Source organism: Bufo bufo, chromosome 3 (genome assembly GCF_905171765.1).
Source record: "Bufo bufo chromosome 3, aBufBuf1.1, whole genome shotgun sequence".
Taxonomy (NCBI): Eukaryota; Metazoa; Chordata; class Amphibia; order Anura; family Bufonidae; genus Bufo; species Bufo bufo.
Genome location: NC_053391.1, coordinates 323,886,491 through 323,907,128, shown reverse-complemented (window position 1 = coordinate 323,907,128; position 20,638 = coordinate 323,886,491). Strand labels below are relative to the sequence as shown.

Sequence of the window (20,638 nt, the reverse complement as noted above, 5' to 3'; positions counted from 1 at the left end):
TGCCATCTCCATGACTCCAATGCCAGTAACGGAGTCAGATTAGCTCTTAGTACATTGATGTACACCACAGAGGTTAAAGTGTGAAACTAAAGTGAGAATGATGTATCATGGAACAACCAGAGACAAACATCTTAACTTTATCCAAGTCCAGTTATCACTGGCGTCCTAATAGTATCCTGCAGCTTGTGTATATTTTTTATACAGACTCTAAGGTCACTCAGGACAGTGCTGCTCAGATACTATGGCAGCACAGGCTTCAGCTGCAGTCTACTACATAGTTGCCAACTGTCCTGAATTTGGCAGAACTGTCCCTAATTTTCAGAGACCATCTCGGCAAATATGTGCGGTGGGGGCTAGAATAAACACCACCCAAAAGTTGGTGTTCCTAGGCAGGGTTTAAGGGGACTTAAGTGCCCCAATTTTACCAACTGAAACATTGGCAAGTATGCTACTAGAGAAAAGCAAAGGATCTCTGTAATGGCACTATTCTGGTGAATGAAAATTTGGAAGCACCTAGCTCCATGGCCAAAGAATGAATTTTTAGTTTCTGCCTGTAATAACCCTTTAAAGAGACAATGCTAACACATACTGACTTTTTCTGTTGACTGTCACAATATAATTCCATAGTGTCTCACATACACTGTACAAGTAAAATGCTAACAGAGGCTTTATGCTAGTACAGACCTCTGTACCGATGCCTGGTTGAGCACATGAAGAAACAGATTCTGGAGGTGGTCCACCATATTTTCTTTGTCCTGTTGTGACATCCAAACTGTATCCAGTTCTTTCCAGTAATGCCTGAATAAAAGCATTGGAGACATGAGTACAAAAACATATAAAATAAAACATAGAATACTGCACATTTACATTACACTACTAAAAATATATACGTACAAATAACACAAACACAATCAGTTTCAGTAGTTTTATTGCAAACCAGTATGCTCTGGAGTGGCAGTTGCAAAGAGCCAAGGCAATGGAAACGCCCCCGTTGCTTCTAGAAGCTCATTTGCATATATTAAGACATCATTTTTCTGAGCAATGCTTATTTTAAGATCAAGACTAGATTAAGGGCTCATTCAGACACTGTAGGCCTGCATCAGATCTGCAATTTGCGGAACGGATGCGGACCTATTAATTTCAACGGGGCCGCAAAAGATGCGAACAGCACACCATCTGCTGTCCACATCTGTACTTCCATTCTGCGGCCCCGCAAAAAGATAGAATATGTCCTAGTCTTGTCCAGACAAGAATAGGCATTTCTAGCATGGGGCTGGCCGTTTTGCACACGGCCGGTATCTGCGTTTTTCAGATCCACAATTTGCGGACCGCAAAAACAGATATGATTGCCTGCATGAGCTCTAGGTATACATTTAGGCTAGAAAGTGTAAGGATGTGCCACAATTACCACAGCGGCTGATGCTGGATGATACATTTGGTTCGTTTCTGTCTACGTTTATACCACATATTAGATGCATTACTTCATGACAGAATTTTGTGCCAAAGTTTGGTGCTATTTAGCACAGGTACACCAGTTTGTGGCCAGAATTCTGGCACATTACTGATTAGTTTATCTCTCCCAGTGTTCCCACAGCCTGCAAACCGATAGCGTAAAAATAGTGAGAAGCTGAAATTCTAAAGACAGAGACCTACTTACACTGGCATTTTGTGTGAATGTGCCATGTAGTGAGATGCACCACCAAAATCTACTTGATGCACTATAATTTATGGCAGTAAATTTGTAGACAGTCACTGATTTAAAAAGTTTCAAAACATAACTTGCACAAAAATATGCTACTTTTGTAAGCCAGTTTTAAGCGTGTTAATAAATTTCCCCCAAAGCCTATCACAAATTGTTGTTCTGGAAAGCTGCTTACATAAGTTTTCAACTGCTTAAAGGGGTTGTTCACCCTTGGGAGCCTTTCTATAGACCCCCCTCCACCCCACATGGCTGGATCTGGGGAGGGAAGAATAAATGATTGCTCCCTGCCACTGGGTTCTGGCTCCTTCGGAGCTGTGGTCGATCTCCCGGTCTCAACATCCAGTTTGACACGGGTCACATGGCCCATGCAGCCAATGACTGGCTGCAGTGGTGATGTGTGTCCCCATGCATCACGTGACTCAGTGACATGACGTGGGTTATGTCCAAAAAATCAAGTGTCATTTGTAATTCAGGCACACCTGATGACTTTTGAGGAGTTGAATACTTTTCCCAAGGCACTAGGTCTCCACCCGGCCTATACATACATAAACTTGCATAAAATACATGCATATAACCTTGATCTTTGCTTCATCCGGAGCCTTGGTGCTTTCTTGTGTCTTGTTTCCCTGCTTCTCCCTCTGTCTATAGGTTTTCATGACTTCAGTACGGTGGAAGTTCTAGTTCTGAAAAGAAAACAATTCAGTTTACTCATAATTCTAATTAAAACCAAAAGTGCTGAAATTGTCTTTTATACACCAGAAAACTGGCAAACACCTACTGATACATTCTGCCCTTTGAATCTTTGGCTACTTTCACACTAGCGTTATTCTTTTCCGGCACTGAGTTCCGTCCTAGGGGCTCAATACCGGAAAAGAACGGATCAGTTTTATCCTAATGCATTCTCAATGGAGAGCAATCCATTCAGGATGCATCAGTTCAGTCCCTCTTGCGTTTTTTGGCCGAAGAAAATACTGCAGCATGCTGTATTCTTTTCTCCGGCCAAAATTCTGAACACTTGCTGGATCCGGCATTACTTTCCATTGAAATGCATTAATGCCGGATCCTGCCCCAAGTATTCCGGCAAAACTGATCCGTTCTTTCCGTCCACGCATGCACAGACTATTAAATCTGTGAAAAAATAAATACCAGATCCGTTTTTACAGATGACACCGGAGAGACGGATCCGGTATTTCAATGCATTTGTCAGACGGATCAGCATCCGTCTCCGTATGACAGATGCCATTCGCTTGCTTCCAGATTGACGGATACGGCAGGCAGTTCCAACGACGGAACTGCCTGCCGGAATCCTCTGCCACAAGTGTGAAAGTACCCTTACTTGTTCTTTTGTTATTAGGTCAGATTTTCTGTCATGAATACACTCACAGCTATAAAACCGTCACAAGCATGCTCATACAGTTCGTTACATCAACAAGAAGCCCCCATATAAGGCTTTTTTTTTTTAGCACCAGCTTTTTTTTCCATTCAGTTATGTAAATTTGTGTCTTTCAGTAATACTTGAGCTTTAGTTAACTGTCTTTTTTTTTTTAGCATTCTGTTATTTTTGTACCATGGAAACATAAAAAGGGGGAGAATAGTCTGTTCACATTTTTTTTTTTTTTTTAATGGCACAAAGATTCCTCCTGTAACTAAGGCTGGCATACTGACATATAAGCCCCGGTTTACAGGGGAAATACAGCCCCCAAAGACACGATTCAGCCTCACTGCAGAGCTGATCTGGGTGCACGTCATGGAAATCCCTGGTCACCAGTGATCACATGACCCATAGGACCAGATCAGGAAGAGGCAATGTAAACGCAGGGCTCATTGAGCACAGTGTCTACAGCAAAGGAAAAGGCAGAGATCCCTCAATATACAATACACATATTTTCAACACACAATGGTCTTTTCTGACCCATCGTGACTAGACTCAACATACAAGGTCTCAGACTTAGGCCTCTTTCACATTAGCGTTTTCAATTCCGCTATTGAGATCCGTCATAGGATCTCAATAGCAGATGAAAACACTTCAGTTTTGTTCTCATTCATTGTCGATGGGGACAAAACTGAACAAAAAACGGAATGCGCCAGAATGCATTCCGTTTGGTTATTATTAATGATTTTTATGTCCGTGATGGGAGCGCAACCAATCGGCTCTGGAGGCATACACCGAAACCGCTGCTCCCAGCAATTTTCTGTCCGCCGTGTGGTGCGGCGCAAGAGGGATCTCTCCTGGTACAAAATGTAAGCCAATGGGGACGGTTCAGTTTTCTCTGACACAATAGAAAACGGATCCATCTTGGCTATGTTACAGATAATACAACCGGATCCGTTCATGACAGAGAGAAAGAAAGAAAAAAATATATATATATATCCTGCACAATATATCACCAAAGCAATCGCAATAAATTGCCATATCGCAATCGCCAATTGGCCGACCCAAAAATGCTGCAATTGTATTACCATATTTTTCGCTTTATAAGACAAACTTTTTTTCCGCAGTGTGTCTTATAAAGTGATGGTTGACTTTTTACGTGGCTGACACGGATGTATCGCCGGCCGCTATGTTGCACAGCGCGGCTGGCGATACATCAGTTACAGTGCTGGGAGGGAGGAGGGGCTGGAGGCAAGTCGTTATTTTAATGAACAAATGTTCTTCTATTTATTCTGTTTATCTGTTCTGTGCAGTGCTATTAAGAAAATGGCAAGTTTTGTATTTTGTACTTTTGCAGTAATGCAAATATGTTATTTAATTTAGTAAAAGATGTTTTATTTTGATAAACACTGTGCATTTCAGTTTTTGAGTTAAGCATAACTACATTATCAGTAATTTCTGTGTGCTTTTGCCTTGAAAATCCAAGCAAATAGACCTCTAGCACAATTCCCTTTAAAATATCGCATATCGTTATCACAATTTTTAGGGCCCTAATCGCAATTGCACTAACCCCAATATAAAATATATATATATATATATATATATATATATATATATATATATATATATATATATATATAATTTTTTTTGTTGCTTCACCTCCCTCAAAAAAATTGAATAAAAATTGTATCAATGAAAAGTACAGATTTCCCTGCAAAAAATTTGTGTTAAAGTTATGGGGGGGAGTTATGTAGTGCGGTCCAGTCACAAAGGAGAGCATCAGTCAGGGAGAAGGTGAGGTTTTAGTTTTTTTTTCTCCCCCTGGCTTTGATGCTCTCCTTTTGTAATTGGACAGCTCACAGCCAGGAAGAAAGGAGACTCCCATTGAGAAACAGGCAGTCTCCTCCTCCCTGTACCGATGCTATTCATTAGCATAGCAGGCAGGAGAATTCAACAGGGGCACAGCCATAGTAATCGCTCTTAGATCCCTTCTCTATGCCCTACATGACCTGCTACTTATTTCATAATGCCTAGACCCATGAAAGGTCCTCTTTAAGTTCACCTGTAAAGGTTATTTCTAACTTTATGTAGTGTGTGAATTACACTTCTGGGCCAAAGCATCAACCCCTACTCAACTCCCAGGATTAGGGAATAAAACCTATCCAGTTTTGAATTCTTGGCTGATGTAAAGAGATTCACTTGTGGGGTCCCCCTATTTCTGCGTTATCTGAGGGTCAAGGCTCCATTTCCATGAGTCCAGCCTTAGGCCTCATGCACATCACTTGAATGGGTCCGCAATCCAGGAGATGCGGAACGGAAGCACGGATCGAAAGCCCACGGAAGCACTATGGAGTGCTTCCGTGGTGTTTCTGAACGTGCCTCCACAACGCAAGAAAAAGGAACATGTTCTATTTTTTTACCGTGTGGACGGATCACGGATGTGACTACCTGAAGGTGCTTGAGACATCAGGGACCCGACTTCCCTAGGTTTTGTTTAATTTCCCACCAGACTATGGATTATTTCACTACCGGAAAAATCAAGAATTTTCCTTAGAGCAAATCCCGATTTTTGTCACAACAGGTCATAATTACACTCTGAAGTATTCCAAAATGGAACTGGGCCCATCTGACAGCTGGAATAAAAGCGGACTTCTGAAACTCTTCTTTTGATTCTGGATCTCTCTAGAAGAATATTATACATATTACTCTTCTGCCTGACAGAATCTAGAAGAAGAATTCCCAAAAACACCATCTTCTGAGAAAGACAAGGATTCAATTTTCTCCAAATTATCATCCATCCCAGTTGATACAACAGTTGGCAAACTTGGCACATCTGGAAAACTGCCTTCTATGGAACTGTACAAAATTAGAAGATTTTCTAGAAAAGGTTTATCGCCTCTATAATTTTCGTGAAGACCCGAGGGGCTGAGGCGATTTCAAAAGGAACTACATAGAACAAAGAATGTTGCAACGGTCCTTTTATGTAAACTGACTGTCTTAGGAACTTTTGATCCTGAGGCCGTACAGGAATATTATAATATGCGGCCAAAGACGCCATATACTCTCCTGCCTGAAGACGTCTGATCGTTGATTTTATGATCTCCATTTTTAATTTTTAATTTTTTCTTAGCTTGTTGAGGCACTTCAGATTCATCATCATGAGACAAAAAGCTCCTACTGGTTTCTTGACAAGAAAGACAGTGGAATACAAGTACCAGGGCAAGGACCTACATCAAGAATTGATCCAAAATGCCTCTTTCTAGTGCTTGTTCCAACTGGGTAGATTTTTGTAGTGGTGTTATTCTGAAGATCGGAGAGGGGAGATAGGAATGAGATGCTGTATCCGTTTTTTATTACACTTAATACCCATCAGTTTGTGGTGATCATCTCCCATTCCCCAGTAAAGTTTTTTTAGTCTTCCCACGACTCGCCTTATGGAGTAATTTTGAGGTTTCAGTTGCTTTGGGGCCCCTTGCAGACGAGCGTGAAAGGATTAGGTCCGGATGCGTTCAGTGCAAAATGCGCGATTTCGCAAGCAAGTTCATTCAGTTTAGTATGCGATTGCGTTCAGTTTTTATCGCGCAGGTGCAATGCCATTTAATGCGTTTTGCACGTGTGTGTTAAAAAAACCTGAAGGTATACAAACATCTCTTAGCAACCATCCGTGAAAAACTCATCACACCCGCACTTGATTGCAGATGCAATTTTCACGCAGCCCAATTCACTTCTATAGGGCCAGCACTGCGTGAAAAATCGCAGAATATAGAACACGCTGCAATTTTCACGCAGTGCACAAGTGATGTGTGAAAAACAACGCTCATGTACACAGACCCATTGAAATGAATGGGTCAGGATTCAGTGCGGGTGCAATGCGTTCGCATCACACATTGCACCCACGCGGAATACTCGCTCGTGTGAAAAGGGACCTTACTCTTGCCTCTTTTTTTTGAGATTTCCACTTATCAGTAATTTTAGACTGAAAGGATCCTTTCCTATATTTCTGAATGGGCAATTTACATTAAGGTAAGGCATTAACATTTTTAGACAATTTTGCCATAAGATGCATCAACTTTACGACAGGTTACTAACACCAACTCATCATCAAATGGGAGCCTATGCCTGATAGTTCTAGGCCAGGGATGCTCAAAGCTGTTGCAAAACGACATCTCCCAGCATGCCCAGATAGTCTACAGCTATCAGCCTACAGCAGGGCATGGTGGGAGTTGTAGTTTTACACCAGCTGGAGGGCCGCAGGTTGAGCATCCCTGTTCTAGGCAATTTCCGATCGGGAGCCTTCTACTCACTCTTAGGGTCCATTCACGCGTCCGCAAATTGTGGATCCGCAAAACACAGACATCGGCAATGTGCGTTCCCCATTTCGCGGACCACACATGGCCGTCACTACAATAGAAATGCCTTTTCTTGTCCGTGTCTGCAGACGAAAATAGGACATGTTCCGTTCCGCGTCCCCGCAAAAAAATAGAAGTGCTGTCCGCATCTTTTGCTGCCCCATTGAAAATGAATATGTCGCGGAACGGATGTGGACCCATTTTGCGGACATATGAATGGACCCTTAATTATCACGTGTAAATTTTTATTCACAGGGAACACACGTCTCTACCTTTTTTCCAATTCACTAAACATCTCAGACTATGAATCCGTCAGATACTAAGGTGCAAAGGTCTGTACAGGATAACTGCCTTTAACCGCTCTAACTCCTTAGTGACCAACCTGTTTTGGGCCTGTTTTTATTCCATATTTTTTCATCGTCACCTTCCAAGAGCTATAACTTTTTTATTTTTAAGTCTATGTAACAATATGAGTGCTTGTTTTTTGCAGGACAAGTTGTAGTTTTTAAAGGGATTCTGTCACCAGGTGTTGGCCTATAGAGATACGGACATGCACGGCTAGATCGCCGCTAGCATGTCTGCAATATATCTGTTCTATAGGGCTGTGTGGTTTTAATTTCTTTAAAAAAGGATTTTATAGATATGTAAAAGAGTGTTGAATGTGTCCAAGGGGCGGCACTAACCTTACTTGTGCCCAGCCACGCCCGCCTGTGAAGGAGCCCAGCACCGCCTATGTCCTCCGAATCTTCTCCTTTCATCAACGATAGCTGTAATCTCGCGATGCACGAGATCGCGCATGCGCAGTGCCGGTATAGTGTTCCTTCCCTGTGCTGGCATCAGCCTCAGGGAAAGAACTGCGCATGCGCGATCTCGCGCATCGCGAGATTACGGCTATCTATTGTTGATGAAAGGAGGAGATTCGAAGGACATAGGTGGTGCTGGGCTCCTTCACAGGCGGGCGTGGCTGGGCACAAGTAAGGTTATGGACACATTCAAGACCCATTTACATATCTATAAAATCCTTTTTTAAAGAAATTAAAACCACACAGCCCTATAGGACAGATATATTGCGGACATGCTAGCGGCGATCTAGCCGTGCATGTCCGTATCCCTATAGGCCAAAACCTGGTGACAGAATCCCTTTAATGGGGTCATTTTTGGGTAAACATAACTTAGGCCCCTTTCACACGGGCGAGTATTCTGCGCGGATGCGTTGCGCGAGTTGAACGCATTGCACCCGCACTGAATACCGACCCATTCATTTCTATGGGGCTGTTCACATGAGCGGTGATTTTCATGCATCACTTGTGCGTTGCGTGAAAATCGCAGCATGCTCTATATTCTGCGTTTTTCACGCAACGCAGGCCCCATTGAAGTGAATGGGGTTACGTGAAAATCGCAGGCATCCGCAAGCAAGTGCGGATGCGGTGCGATTTTCACGCACGGTTGCTAGGAGACAATCGGGATGGAGACCCGATCATTATTATTTTCTCTTATAACATGATTATAAGGGAAAATAATAGCATTCTGAATACAGAATGCATAGTAAAATGGCGCTGGAGGGGTTAAAAAAAATAAATAATAATATTTAACTCACCTTAATCCACTTGATCGCGAAGCCCGGCTTCTCGTCTGTCTCCTTTGTTGAACAGGACCTGTGGTGAGCATTAATTACAGGAACAGGACCTGTGATGACGTCACTCCGGTCATCACATGATCCATCACATAATCTTTTACCATGGTGATGGATCATGTGATGACCGGAGTGACGTCATCACAGGTCCTTTTCCTGTAATTAATGCTCACCACAGGTCCTGTTCAACAAAGGAGACAGACGAGAAGCTGGGCAGCGCGATCAAGTGGACTAAGGCGAGTTAAATTATTATTATTATTATTTTTTAACCCCTCCAGCGCTATTTTACTATGCATTCTGTATTCAGAATGCTATTATTTTCCCTTATAACCATGTTATAAGGGAAAATAATACAATCTACAGAACACCGATCCCAAGCCCGAACTTCTGTGAAGAAGTTCGGGTTTGGGTACCAAACATGCGTGATTTTTCTCACGCGAGTGCAAAACGCATTACAATCTTTTGCACTCGCAAAGAAAAATCGCGGGTGTTCCCATAACGCACCCGCACCTTTTCCCGCAACGCCCGCGTGAAAGAGGCCTACTTGTGGCAGTGTGATCTGGCGGGCAGTTCCGTCGTCGGAACTGCCCGTCAGATACGCAGATCTGCATGTGACTGAAAGCATTTGTGAGACGGATGCGGATTTATCTCACAAATGCATTGCAAGAACGGATACGTCTCTCCACTTGTCATGCGGACAGACTGATCCGTCTTGTATTTTTTTTAAAATTTTTCCGGTATTTTGAATGCCGGATCCGGCACCAATACATTTCTATGGGGAAAAATTGCCGGCAAGTCCGGCAGTTTTTTCCGCCGGAGATAAAACCGTAGCATGCTGCGATTTTATCTTTTGCCTGATCAGTCAAAATGACTGAACTGAAGACATTCTGATGCATCCTGATCGGATTACTCTCCATTCAGAATGCATGGTGATATGCCTGATCAGTTCTTTTCCGGTATAGAGCCCCTATGACGGAACTCAGCGCCAGGAAAAGAAACGCTAGTGTGAAAGTACCCTTACTGATTAACTGTTTCTAGGAGGGATATGGGAAAAAAACAGCAATACTGGCACTGAGCTTGTAGGTTTTAAATTTAGCAGCGTTAATTTTTCGGTATAAGTAACATGATAACTTTATTCTCTGGGTCAGTATGATTACAGAGATACCAAATACATATAGGTTTTTTTTTTTGTTTGTTTTTTTTACTACTTTTGATTAATAAAAACCCCTTTTTTTATAAGAAGAAAATCTGTTTGCATTACAGAATCCCAAGACCCATAACTTTTTTTTATTTTTACAGTGTTCTGTAAGGGCTTGATTTTTATGGGATGACTTGCAGTGTTCATTAGTGTCATTTTGTGGTACATAACACTTTTTGATAGCTTTTTATTATATTTTTTTGTGGCGAATAAGCAAAAAGCTGCGATTCTGCCTTTTTAGTTTTTTATGACGTTCACTGAAAGGGATAATTTACATGATATTTGCATAGTGCGGGTTGTTACGGACGCTGCAATACCAAACATGTGGGGGACATTTTATTTTTAACAATTGTTTCCATTGAAAAGTTTTTTTTTTATTGGAATAAAAAAAAAAAAATGTTGTTTTCTTTTTTTAAACCATTTAATAATCCCACAAGGGGACTATAACAGGCGATCTTTTGATTGCTTCTAAAATACAATACACTTCCTATAATGCATTGTACTTTTAGACCTCTTTCACATGATCAATACGGATTGTGTCAGGGTGCGTTCAGTGAAACTCGCACCATTTTGCAAGCAAGTTCAGTCAGTTTTGTCTGCAATTGCTTTCAGTTTTTCAGGTTCTCATGTGGGTGCAATCAGTTTTGAAAAAAAATAAAAGAAATAAATTTACAATCTAGCAACCATCGGTGAAAAACGCATTGCATCCGGATTGCATCCAGATGCAATGCGTTTTTCACTGGAGCCCCAATCACTTCGAAGGGGCCAGGGCATCGTGAAAAACACAGAATATGGCATCATGCACACGACAGTTTTTTGCGTCCGCAAAAAAAAACAGATGCGGCATCCGTTTTTTTGGGAGGATCCGTTTTTTTCCACAGATCCCTTGTAATAAATCCTTCTCTGCAAATGTGAAAAAAGTAGGACATGCACAAATTTTTTTGCTGAAGGGAAACACGGACAACGGACGGGGAACACAAACGGATGAACGCCAAAAAACGGAACGGAGGCCGAGAAAAACAACTGTCGTGTGCATGAGGCCTATAGCACATGCTGAGATTCTCACGCAACGCAGAAATGATGCGTGAAAAGCAACGCTTATGTGCACAGATCTATTGAAATGAATGGGTCAGGATTCAGTGCAGGTGCTATGGATTCACTTCAAGAATTGCACCCACGCGGGAAAACGCACTTGTGTTAAAGGGGGCTTAAAGGGAACCAGTCACTATGTTCTGACATAAAATGGAATGTACCTTAATGCTTAAAGGGGTTCTGCACTTTGTTTTAACGGATGATCTATCCTCTGGATAGATCATCAGCTTCTGATCGGCGGTGGTCCGACACCCGGGACCCCCGCTGATCAGCTGTTTGAGAAGGCAGCGGCGCTCCAGCAGCACCGCGGCCTTCTCACTTTTTACCGCCGGCCCACTGACGTCATGACTAGTATCAACTAGCGTGGGCGGGGCTAAGCTCTGTTCACTTGAATGGAGCTTAGCCGCGCCCATGCTAGTTCATACTAGTCGTGACGTCACTGGGCCAGCGGTAAACAGTGAGAAGTCTGCGGCGCTACTAGAGCGCCGCTGCCTTCTCAAACAGCTGATCGGCGGGGGTCCCGGGTGTTGGACCCCAGCTGATGATCTATCCAGAGGATAGATCATCAGTTAAAACAAAGTGCAGAACCCCTTTAATTACCCTGATAGTTCCCAGAGATCGATCCATAATCTTCTCAGGACTAACTTGTCCTATTTTATCGTCCTATAAGGCTTTCCCGCTGTTAGGCTCATTTGCATAAATAATTCCTTCCCCTCACACCATCATAGCCTATTTCCCTCCCCCTAAACTTTGACAGCCAATTTATGCCCTCACTGCTTGCAATCTCATCCGAAATCGCGCACTTGCCCTTTCTTTGTTAGGCCAATCAGATAGTTTAGTGTATGTCCCCTCCCCCACTACGTGCTGTAATGCTCTGCCCGAAATAAATATTGCGCATGCGCGAGATTTTATCTATAGGGGCGTTTCTTAGGCAGAGCTGAAGTGCTTGACTCAGAAAATATGACTCTTCTCCAGTCAAACGTGTAAGATATGACTCTTATGTTAATTAGGATAAAAGGCAGGAAAGCTTTATAGGGCAATAAAATAAGACGGGTTAGTCCTGAAAAGATTATGGTTTGATCGCTGGGAACTATTAAGGTACATTCGGTTTTATATGTCAGAACATGGTGACAGGTTCCCTTTAGTGCTATACCAGAGAGGAGCAGCCTGCTGGAAAATTCTAGAGGCAGGCCTGAGGCCTACAATAGGTCTCAGCCTGAATGCACGGACATCAACATGCCGATGGGATAGAGGGAATCCGCTCCCTCTGTACCAGCTTACATGCCGAGGGGGCCATTGCCCATGGCTTGTAAGAGGTTAAACAGCACAGATCGGCACTCCTGCTGGTCCGTGCTGTTAGGGCAGGAGCGCGGCCCTCATGTGAGTACAGCCCCCGCTCTCCACTGCATGGGGAAACAGCGCAGCCCAAGGTCCCTCAGTGTCCTCCGTAAAAAGGCTTAGGCCTCTTTCACGAGAACTATACTGATTGGCTCAGGGTGCCTTCAGGGAAACTTGCACCATTTTGCAAGCAAGTTCAGTCAGTTTTGTCTGCGATTGCGCTCAGTTTTTTCAACGCAACACACTCATGTACATAGACTTATTGAAATGAATGGGTCAGGATTCAGTGTGGGTGCAATGTGTTCACGTCATGCATTGCACCCGCGCGGAAAACTCACTTGTGTGAAAGAGGCCTTATAGTTAGTCACTAAGGGGTTAAGGTCAGAAGAAAACAACCCATATCATCCAAATAAGATTAAAGCCCCATGCACATGACTATTTTCAGCCCGCATTTTTTGTGGATCAGATGTGGACTCATTTCAATGGGGCTGCAAAAGACAGCACACTGTATGCAGACAAGCATAAAAGACATTTCTACAAGAGTTAGAATAATAAAAATCTGGCATGCACACTGCCGGATCCGCGGATTGCATAACACATACAGTCATGTGGACTGAGGTCTCAAAAGCAGGATGATAAAGAGCTTACGGTTTTCTTTTCCCTCTGTCTCTCGGCAATTTACACTAGAGCTGACTGCAATTATTTCACACACTTTATCTCCTCCTTAAGGGCTCATGTACACGACCATTGTTGGCCGGCGCCCATATTGCTGACCACTAACAGCATATTGTTGGGAACAAGTGTTCGCCGGAATGTTCGTTCCCGATAATCTGCCCGATCATCAGGCAGTGTAAATCCGCCGTAAATCCTTTAGAACACAAGATTAAGAAAGTTTAAGGCTACTTTCACATTAGCGGTAGGCTGTTTCTGCGGGTGAACAGCCTGCTGGATCCGTGCTGCAGCTAGTGCACCGTGCCGTTGGAGGTCCGGCGGCAGAACAGCTGCAAAGAGGCGGCCAGAATAAAACTACAACACCACACATTTACGAAGTCCAGGTGCAGATCTTGTATTATAAGGAGAGAGGAAAGGAAAGGAGTATAAAAGAAACATTACAAACAATTCAGTTAGATAGTAGGGCTCTCACAAAAGCAGACTTACAGCTCCAGCATTCTGGCCAGTCTCATAACGGTCTCCTACTTCAGACATGTTTGCAGGATGACACACATTAGTTACTTTATTCATTTTGATTGGGCATATTAAAAATGATGGCTAAAGGGGTGGCGACTAGACCCCAATGTACAACGAATAAAATTGGCTCTATGGGCGTTGTCCGGCAGAGAATCCTTTAGGGCTCTTTCACACGAGCAGATCCCGTGCAGGTAATCCGCTGTGTGAAAGAGTGCCAAGCCCCGCTCCGGACAGCAGACACATGGAGCACTAACATGATTGATAATGCTCTGTGCCTCTCTGTGACCTTTTTACTACAATATCACAGTGAGATAAAGTTGTCACTGTGATTTTGTAGTAAAAAGGTCACAGAGAGGAACGGAGCATTATCAATCATGTTAGTGCTCCATGTGTCTGCTGTCTGGAGCGGGGCATGGCTCTCTTTCACACAGCGGATTACCTGCACGGGATCCGCTCGTGTGAAAGAGCCCTTAACCAGCAAAGTGTCTGGCTGTTTGATTCTCAGGTCAACCGCATCCCCTGGCACGAGGGGAACTTATTAACAAGTGAAGTCCCCTTATTTGGGACTTGTAACAAATTTTAGTGTCGCTGTAATTTAGGACACCAGTAAGGAGCTAAAATGGACTTTAGTCACATGAATTGTGCACCAACTAAATATACTTAGGACATAAATTCTAAATCTACAAATAAAAAAGATTTTCTGGAGGGTTTTTCCAATTTTAAATGTGACCGTTAAACAAAAAGGTAATTCTCCGATGACGCATTCCATTTACATTTCGGGGCTGTTTAATTTTTTTCACTGACAAAAACTTCCCTGGGGACGGCATAGTGGAGATGCACCCTTCCTCCCTGCACAGTGTTACCCATAGCAACCAATCAGATTCCACCTTTTATTTTCTAAAGAAGCTGTCAACAATGAAAGGTGGAATCTGATCGGTTAGTATGGGCAACTAAGTCAGTTCTACTTTACACCAGTTTGATAAATGACCCCATATGTTCCTATGAAGCCCTGCCACAAACAGGCCTCAAAGCCTCCAGAAAGCCTGAGGCCTCTTCTACACGGGCGTCACGTTTTGGCTCAGGGTACGCAGCACTCAGCTCATAGCCTCAGAGGTTCTTTTCTCCCAGACTATGAGCCGAGCGCTGCGATTGGCCAGCACTCCAGCCTGGGAGAAGGAGACGCCCAGGAGAACAAGGGCAGACTCCTCCCAGTTGAGCCAAAAATCGGAAGATACCGGAGCCTATACCGGGAGAATGGAGCGGCGCCCAGGGATAATAGTACGTGCAGGGAGATCCCTGGGCGCCGCTCTCCATGTCTGTATACTTAGTTTAGATTTTTTATTGTAATGAATGGTCCTCTTTAAATACTGAAGTTTTCATTTTGCTGCACTGCTGACATCTCTACTGGACCCACTATGCCACAGTACAGTGCCAAAATAGTAGTATAGACCTTTATCAGACTAGCACGGGAAATTTTCCAATGTAATATTACACCAAGCCAAGGTATTTCCTCTCTTCCAACAAGAGATAAGAGACATAGGCAGGTGTCCGAATACTGTGGTGCAGACTACAGAATCTGATCTGCCTCCATTAGGAGCTCCACTTTATGATACACAAGTCAAATTACTGAATCCCACAAGTGGGATATATATCCACACGTGGCAGATATGTGCTGCAGAATGCATGGTACATCTGTAGAAATTTCCACAGCCTGAACATACGTTTATATCTTTTTCATGTATTGCACAAGCATCTGCAAGCCAATGCCAGGAGGGGATAGAGGATGCAGTACCACAATTAAAGGGGTTTTCTGAGTTTTTAGTACTGATGACCTACCCGCTGGACCCCCGCCGATCAGCTGTTTCAGAAGGAAGTGGCACTCCTGTGATCATCATGGCCTTTTCTCAGCTTTACCCTAGGCCGAGTGACAACACGTACATAGTTCTGGCCTAGGAGCAGCTCAGCCCCATTGAAGTGAATGGGGCTGAGCTGCAATACCAAGGACAGCCACTATACAATGTATGGCGCTGTGCTTGGTGAGCTGCGAGAAGGTCGCGATGCCGATGCCTTCTCAAACAGCTGATCAGCAGAGGTCCTTAGCGTCAGAACCCCACCAATCAGATACTGAAGACCTATCCAGGATAGGTCATCAGTATTAAAATCTCAGAAAACCCCATCATCAAGTTTTCCATGAAAACTGGTTTTAGAGAAGCAGGGCTTGGAAATGTACCTCAAAAACCACCAGTTTTTGAGATGTGACTGTGTGCAGCTTTGCGTCACGACATGACATTTTGCAGAACAGGCTCTTATTTGCAGAGTGTATGCTGAACAGCAGATGACCATGGGATCAATATAAAGATTCAAAAGGCAAGATCGTCTTACAGCAACAGATGATAGTGTGAAGGACTGCTCTCTCTAACAGTACAATGCAGCCATCCCTGTCGGAGAGTCCTTCAATTGCCAGCTGAACTGTCAGATTCCAGAATACTGTGCAGCACCATCCTGGAACATGTCAAGTGGAAGTCTATACTTACATCCTGTACCCCCAATGTCATACATTAGATTTCCACTATGCGCAAGCACTATATGTGCTACCATTTTCACACTTCTGACAGGTCAGAAGTTTTCATCGCTGGTGGCCCGGGTGCTGAAACGAGTGGGTCACAACTTCTCAGCAGTGTACAGATTCAAAGAAAGTCTATAGACTTCTTACGAATCCATAAACAGCTCACTGAGGACTGAGAAACGCCAATGAAAATTAAGGGGAACTGCCCCCTCATTCTTAGGACTGGTAAGTGTCTCAGCACCCGAACACCATAATTCAAAAGATCGGACATGTCTCAAATTTGGGAAAATTATAGGCAACCAAGTGTACACAAAGTCTCCACTCGGGTAATACATAAGTAATGTTCAAATTTGCGTTAGGAATTCAGTTTTTCGGTTTTTATTGTAGAAGAAAAATGGAAGTCCAGCTGTGACAGGCAGCTATGGTGCCCAATAGTCCCCACCGGCTCACAATGGGGACCCTTAGGTTTAGTTATTTTACAGGGGGAAATTATTTTTTTTAAAATAATAAAGTGCACTACAGTTGTGTTCCAAATTATTCAACCCCCAATGCTGTAAAGGGTTTTAGGGAATTTAGTGTACATTTGTAATTGTGTTCAGAATGAAATCTTACAAGGACTTTTTAAAGAACCAAATGCAACTAAAATGACATCAATTGTTTTTGTAATACAGTATTAAATGTTTTTTTTATGATTTCTTCATTGACACAATTATTCAACCCCTTAAAGACTACCACTCTTAAGAACAGAGGTTCATTCAAGTGTTTTCGATCAGGTATTGAAAACACCTGTGGATGTCAAGGAGCAGCAATCAAGCATAATAAGCACCAATTAGGCAGATTTAAAAGGACTGTGATACTCAGCTCCTTCTAGACATTTACTGGTGTGTTTACAAACATGGTGAAGTCAAGAGAATGGTCCAGGAAGACAAGAGAAGAGGTGATTTCTCTTCACAGGAAGGGCAATGGCTATAAGAAGATTGCAAAGATGTTAAACATACCAAGAGACACCATAGGAAGAATCATTCGCAAATTCAAGGCAAAGGGCACTGTTGAAACGCTACCTGGTCGTGGCAGAAAGAAGATGCTGTGCACTACCTGAAGCGCAAAGTGGAGAAAAGTCCCCGTGTGACTGCTGAAGAACTGAAAAAAGATTTGTCAGATGTGGGTACTGAAGTTTCAGCTCAGACAATAAGGCGCACACTGCGTAATGAAGGCCTCCATGCCAGAACTCCCAGGCGCACCCCCTTGCTGTCTCCAAAGAATAAGAAGAGTCAACTGCAGTATGCCAAAAGTCATGTGGACAAACCACAAAAGTTTTGGGATAGTGTTCTGTGGACTGATGAAACAAAATTAGAACTGTTTGGGCCCATGGATCAACGCTATGTTTGGAGGAGAAAGAACAAGGCCTATGAAGAAAAGAACACCTTGCCTACTGTGAAGCATGGCGGGGGGTCAATCATGCTTTGGGGCTGTTTTGCTTCTACAGGTACAGGGAAGCTTCAGCGTGTGCAAGGTACCATGAATTCTCTTCAGTACCAGGAGATATTGGATGAAAATGTGATGCAGTCCGTCACAAACCTGAGGCTTGGGAGACGTTGGACCTTTCAACAGGACAATGATCCCAAGCATACCTCCAAGTCCACTAGAGCATGGTTGCAGATTAAAGGCTGGAACATTTTGAAGTGGCCATCGCAGTCACCAGACTTAAATCCGATTGAGAACCTCTGGTGGGACTTAAAGAAAGCAGTTGCAGCGCGCAAGCCTAAGAATGTGACTGAACTGGAGGCTTTTGCCCATGAAGAATGGGCGAAGATACCCGTAGATCGCTGCAAGACACTTGTGTCAAGCTATGCTTCACGTTTAAAAGCTGTTATAACTGGAAAAGGATGTTGTACTAAGTACTAAGATTGAATGTCACTTGGGGGTTGAATAAAACTGATAACGATGTGAGCACAGAAAAGACATTTGTGGTTATTTCATTATAAATGTTATGTTATATTTGTCTGACTTACAAGTGCCTCTTTGATTTAATTGTAAACAAGATGACTGAAATGATCAAAATCAATGTCAAACTGGCCAAAACACTCGATTTCAGTGGGGGTTGAATAATTTTGAACACAACTGTATGAGCTTTAAAAATATGTGCAATTAGCAAAATTAAATTCCCTTAGGCCTCATGCACACAAACGCATTTTCTTTCCGTGTCCGTACAGTTTTTTTTGCGGACAGTATACGGACCCATTCATTTCAATGGGTCTGCAAAAAAATAAAAAATAAACGGAAGTTAGTCAGTTTACATTCCATATTCCACAAAATAAATATAGAACATGTCCTATTATTGTCCGCATTACAGACAAGGATAGATAGGACTGTTCTATTAGGGGCCAGCTGTTCCGTTCTGCAAAATATGGAATGCACACAAACGTCATTGTATTTTTTGCGGATCACAAAATACATACGGTCGTGTGCAAGAGGCCTTAATAAGATGTGTGTCATGTAGCCATTTCTTCCTCATCAGGACCTCAAACCTTGATCAAACAGCTCTCATCTGTGTTATTTCCCTGGAAGCACGGGCCCAGCCCGGACTCAGCTCTACACAGACTGGATGCAAAAGAAAAAACCACGGTCCAGCTTCCCATAAAAAAACTTTGCAGCTTTATTTGTTCCAATAAAAAGCTGTAATCTATACACTGTTCACATAAAAAATCCAGAATGTCTATGTGTTTCGGACCCCTGAATTCCGGTCCTTACTCATGACATACAAAAAAATGTGAATATTCACCTATCAGGCGATACCACCTGGACCATGGCATCACATGATGAATAAGGGAGGGGAATAAACCATACACCAAAGAAAAAAAGATCTCTCACAGATATTGTAAAATCATGTTTTCTGCTCTAACCGGTTGGAAAACAGCTTCCTAATTCAAACATCCAGTACGCCTCACGGCTGAGAAGAAACTGCAGGTAATACCACTCTTCTGGCATCTTTGTGTCATCCACCTCAAGTGATAAAGAATATAGCGAAGGGTGAGATGATAAGGGCAAGGAGAAATCGCTCTAATATTTTGTTTGCTCAAGAAGCAAACAAAAAATAGATTGTGTGCTAGAAAATATTCTATTCAATCTGTAGAGGAAGCTAAAGAATGGGCATTTTCTATGGGCAGAAAACCACCAACATTCCCTGATAAAGCAGTTTCTGATTATAAAAAAAAAAAAAAAAAAAAAAAAAAAAAAAAGGAAAGGCCGAATGCACACGGCCGTGTTCCGCGGCCGAGAGCGGTCCGTGGTAACCCGGCCGGGATTCCTGCTGACAGCAGGAGCGCACGGCGTCATTGGTTGCTATGAAGCTGTGCGCTTCATGTCGCCGCTGCTGTACAGTGATACACTGGCATAGATCATACCAGTGTATCACTGTACAGCAGCAGCGGCATGAAGCGCACAGCTTCATAGCAACCAATGACGCCGTGCACTCCTGCTGTCAGCAGGAATCCCGGCCGGGCTACCACGGACCGCTCTCGGCCGCGGAACACGGCCGTGTGCATTCGGCCAAAGTCAGTAACTTTTGTGACAGGTTACAGGAAGGAATAGATGGAAATCTGTAAGATCATACAGCAACATTTACCAGTCCTGAACTTTGATCAGGAGTGGAGTGAGATAGTTAATGAAGGGGTTAAATGTGTAGCCAGCAGAGCAACTACCATAGGGCAGCAAATCAGCCCCAGTCTCCTCCAGCGACTTACAACCCCACGGGTGTGGTTAACCCATAAAGGGAGCTATAACTGTGGTAGCGAACGATGTACATGCTGTAATTATATTATATGGCAGTATGTCAGAAAAAGCCATTCCACTAAGCAGCATTCGAACTAACACACAGTATGCAATCTACGTAATTACTTACAAAGACTTCAGTACAGTACGTAGGTTGTACTACACCGCAAACATTTAGCAGATATCCCTCATTACAGCACCCACAATGTTTCTGCAGCCGGTCTTCAGTTTGCCACTGTGCACAAAGGCGATACAGCAGCGTTTTCTGTTCAGCGGGTGGAAAGAGTAAGGCCCCTTTCACACGGGCGAGTATTCCACGAGGATGCGATGCGTGAGTTGAACGCATTGCACCCGCACTGAATCCCAACCCATTCATTTCTATGGGGCTGTGCACGCGAGCGGTGATTTTCACGCATCACTTGTGCGTTG

The 20,638-nt window shown here is 43.3% G+C and overlaps 1 protein-coding gene across 1 annotated transcript in view; it reads right to left on the bottom strand.

Moving 5' to 3' along the window:
* Positions 1-20,638, bottom strand: part of LOC120995267 (heterogeneous nuclear ribonucleoprotein R) — a 77,639-nt gene that overhangs the window by 39,820 nt on the left and 17,181 nt on the right. Inside the window, exons 2-3 of the mRNA XM_040424365.1 lie at positions 2,278-2,385; positions 685-798 (exon numbers count right to left, since the gene is read on the bottom strand). Coding sequence (XP_040280299.1) covers positions 685-798; positions 2,278-2,358 — 195 coding nt within the window. The 5' untranslated portion in view covers positions 2,359-2,385. The remainder of the gene's footprint in view (positions 1-684; positions 799-2,277; positions 2,386-20,638) is intronic.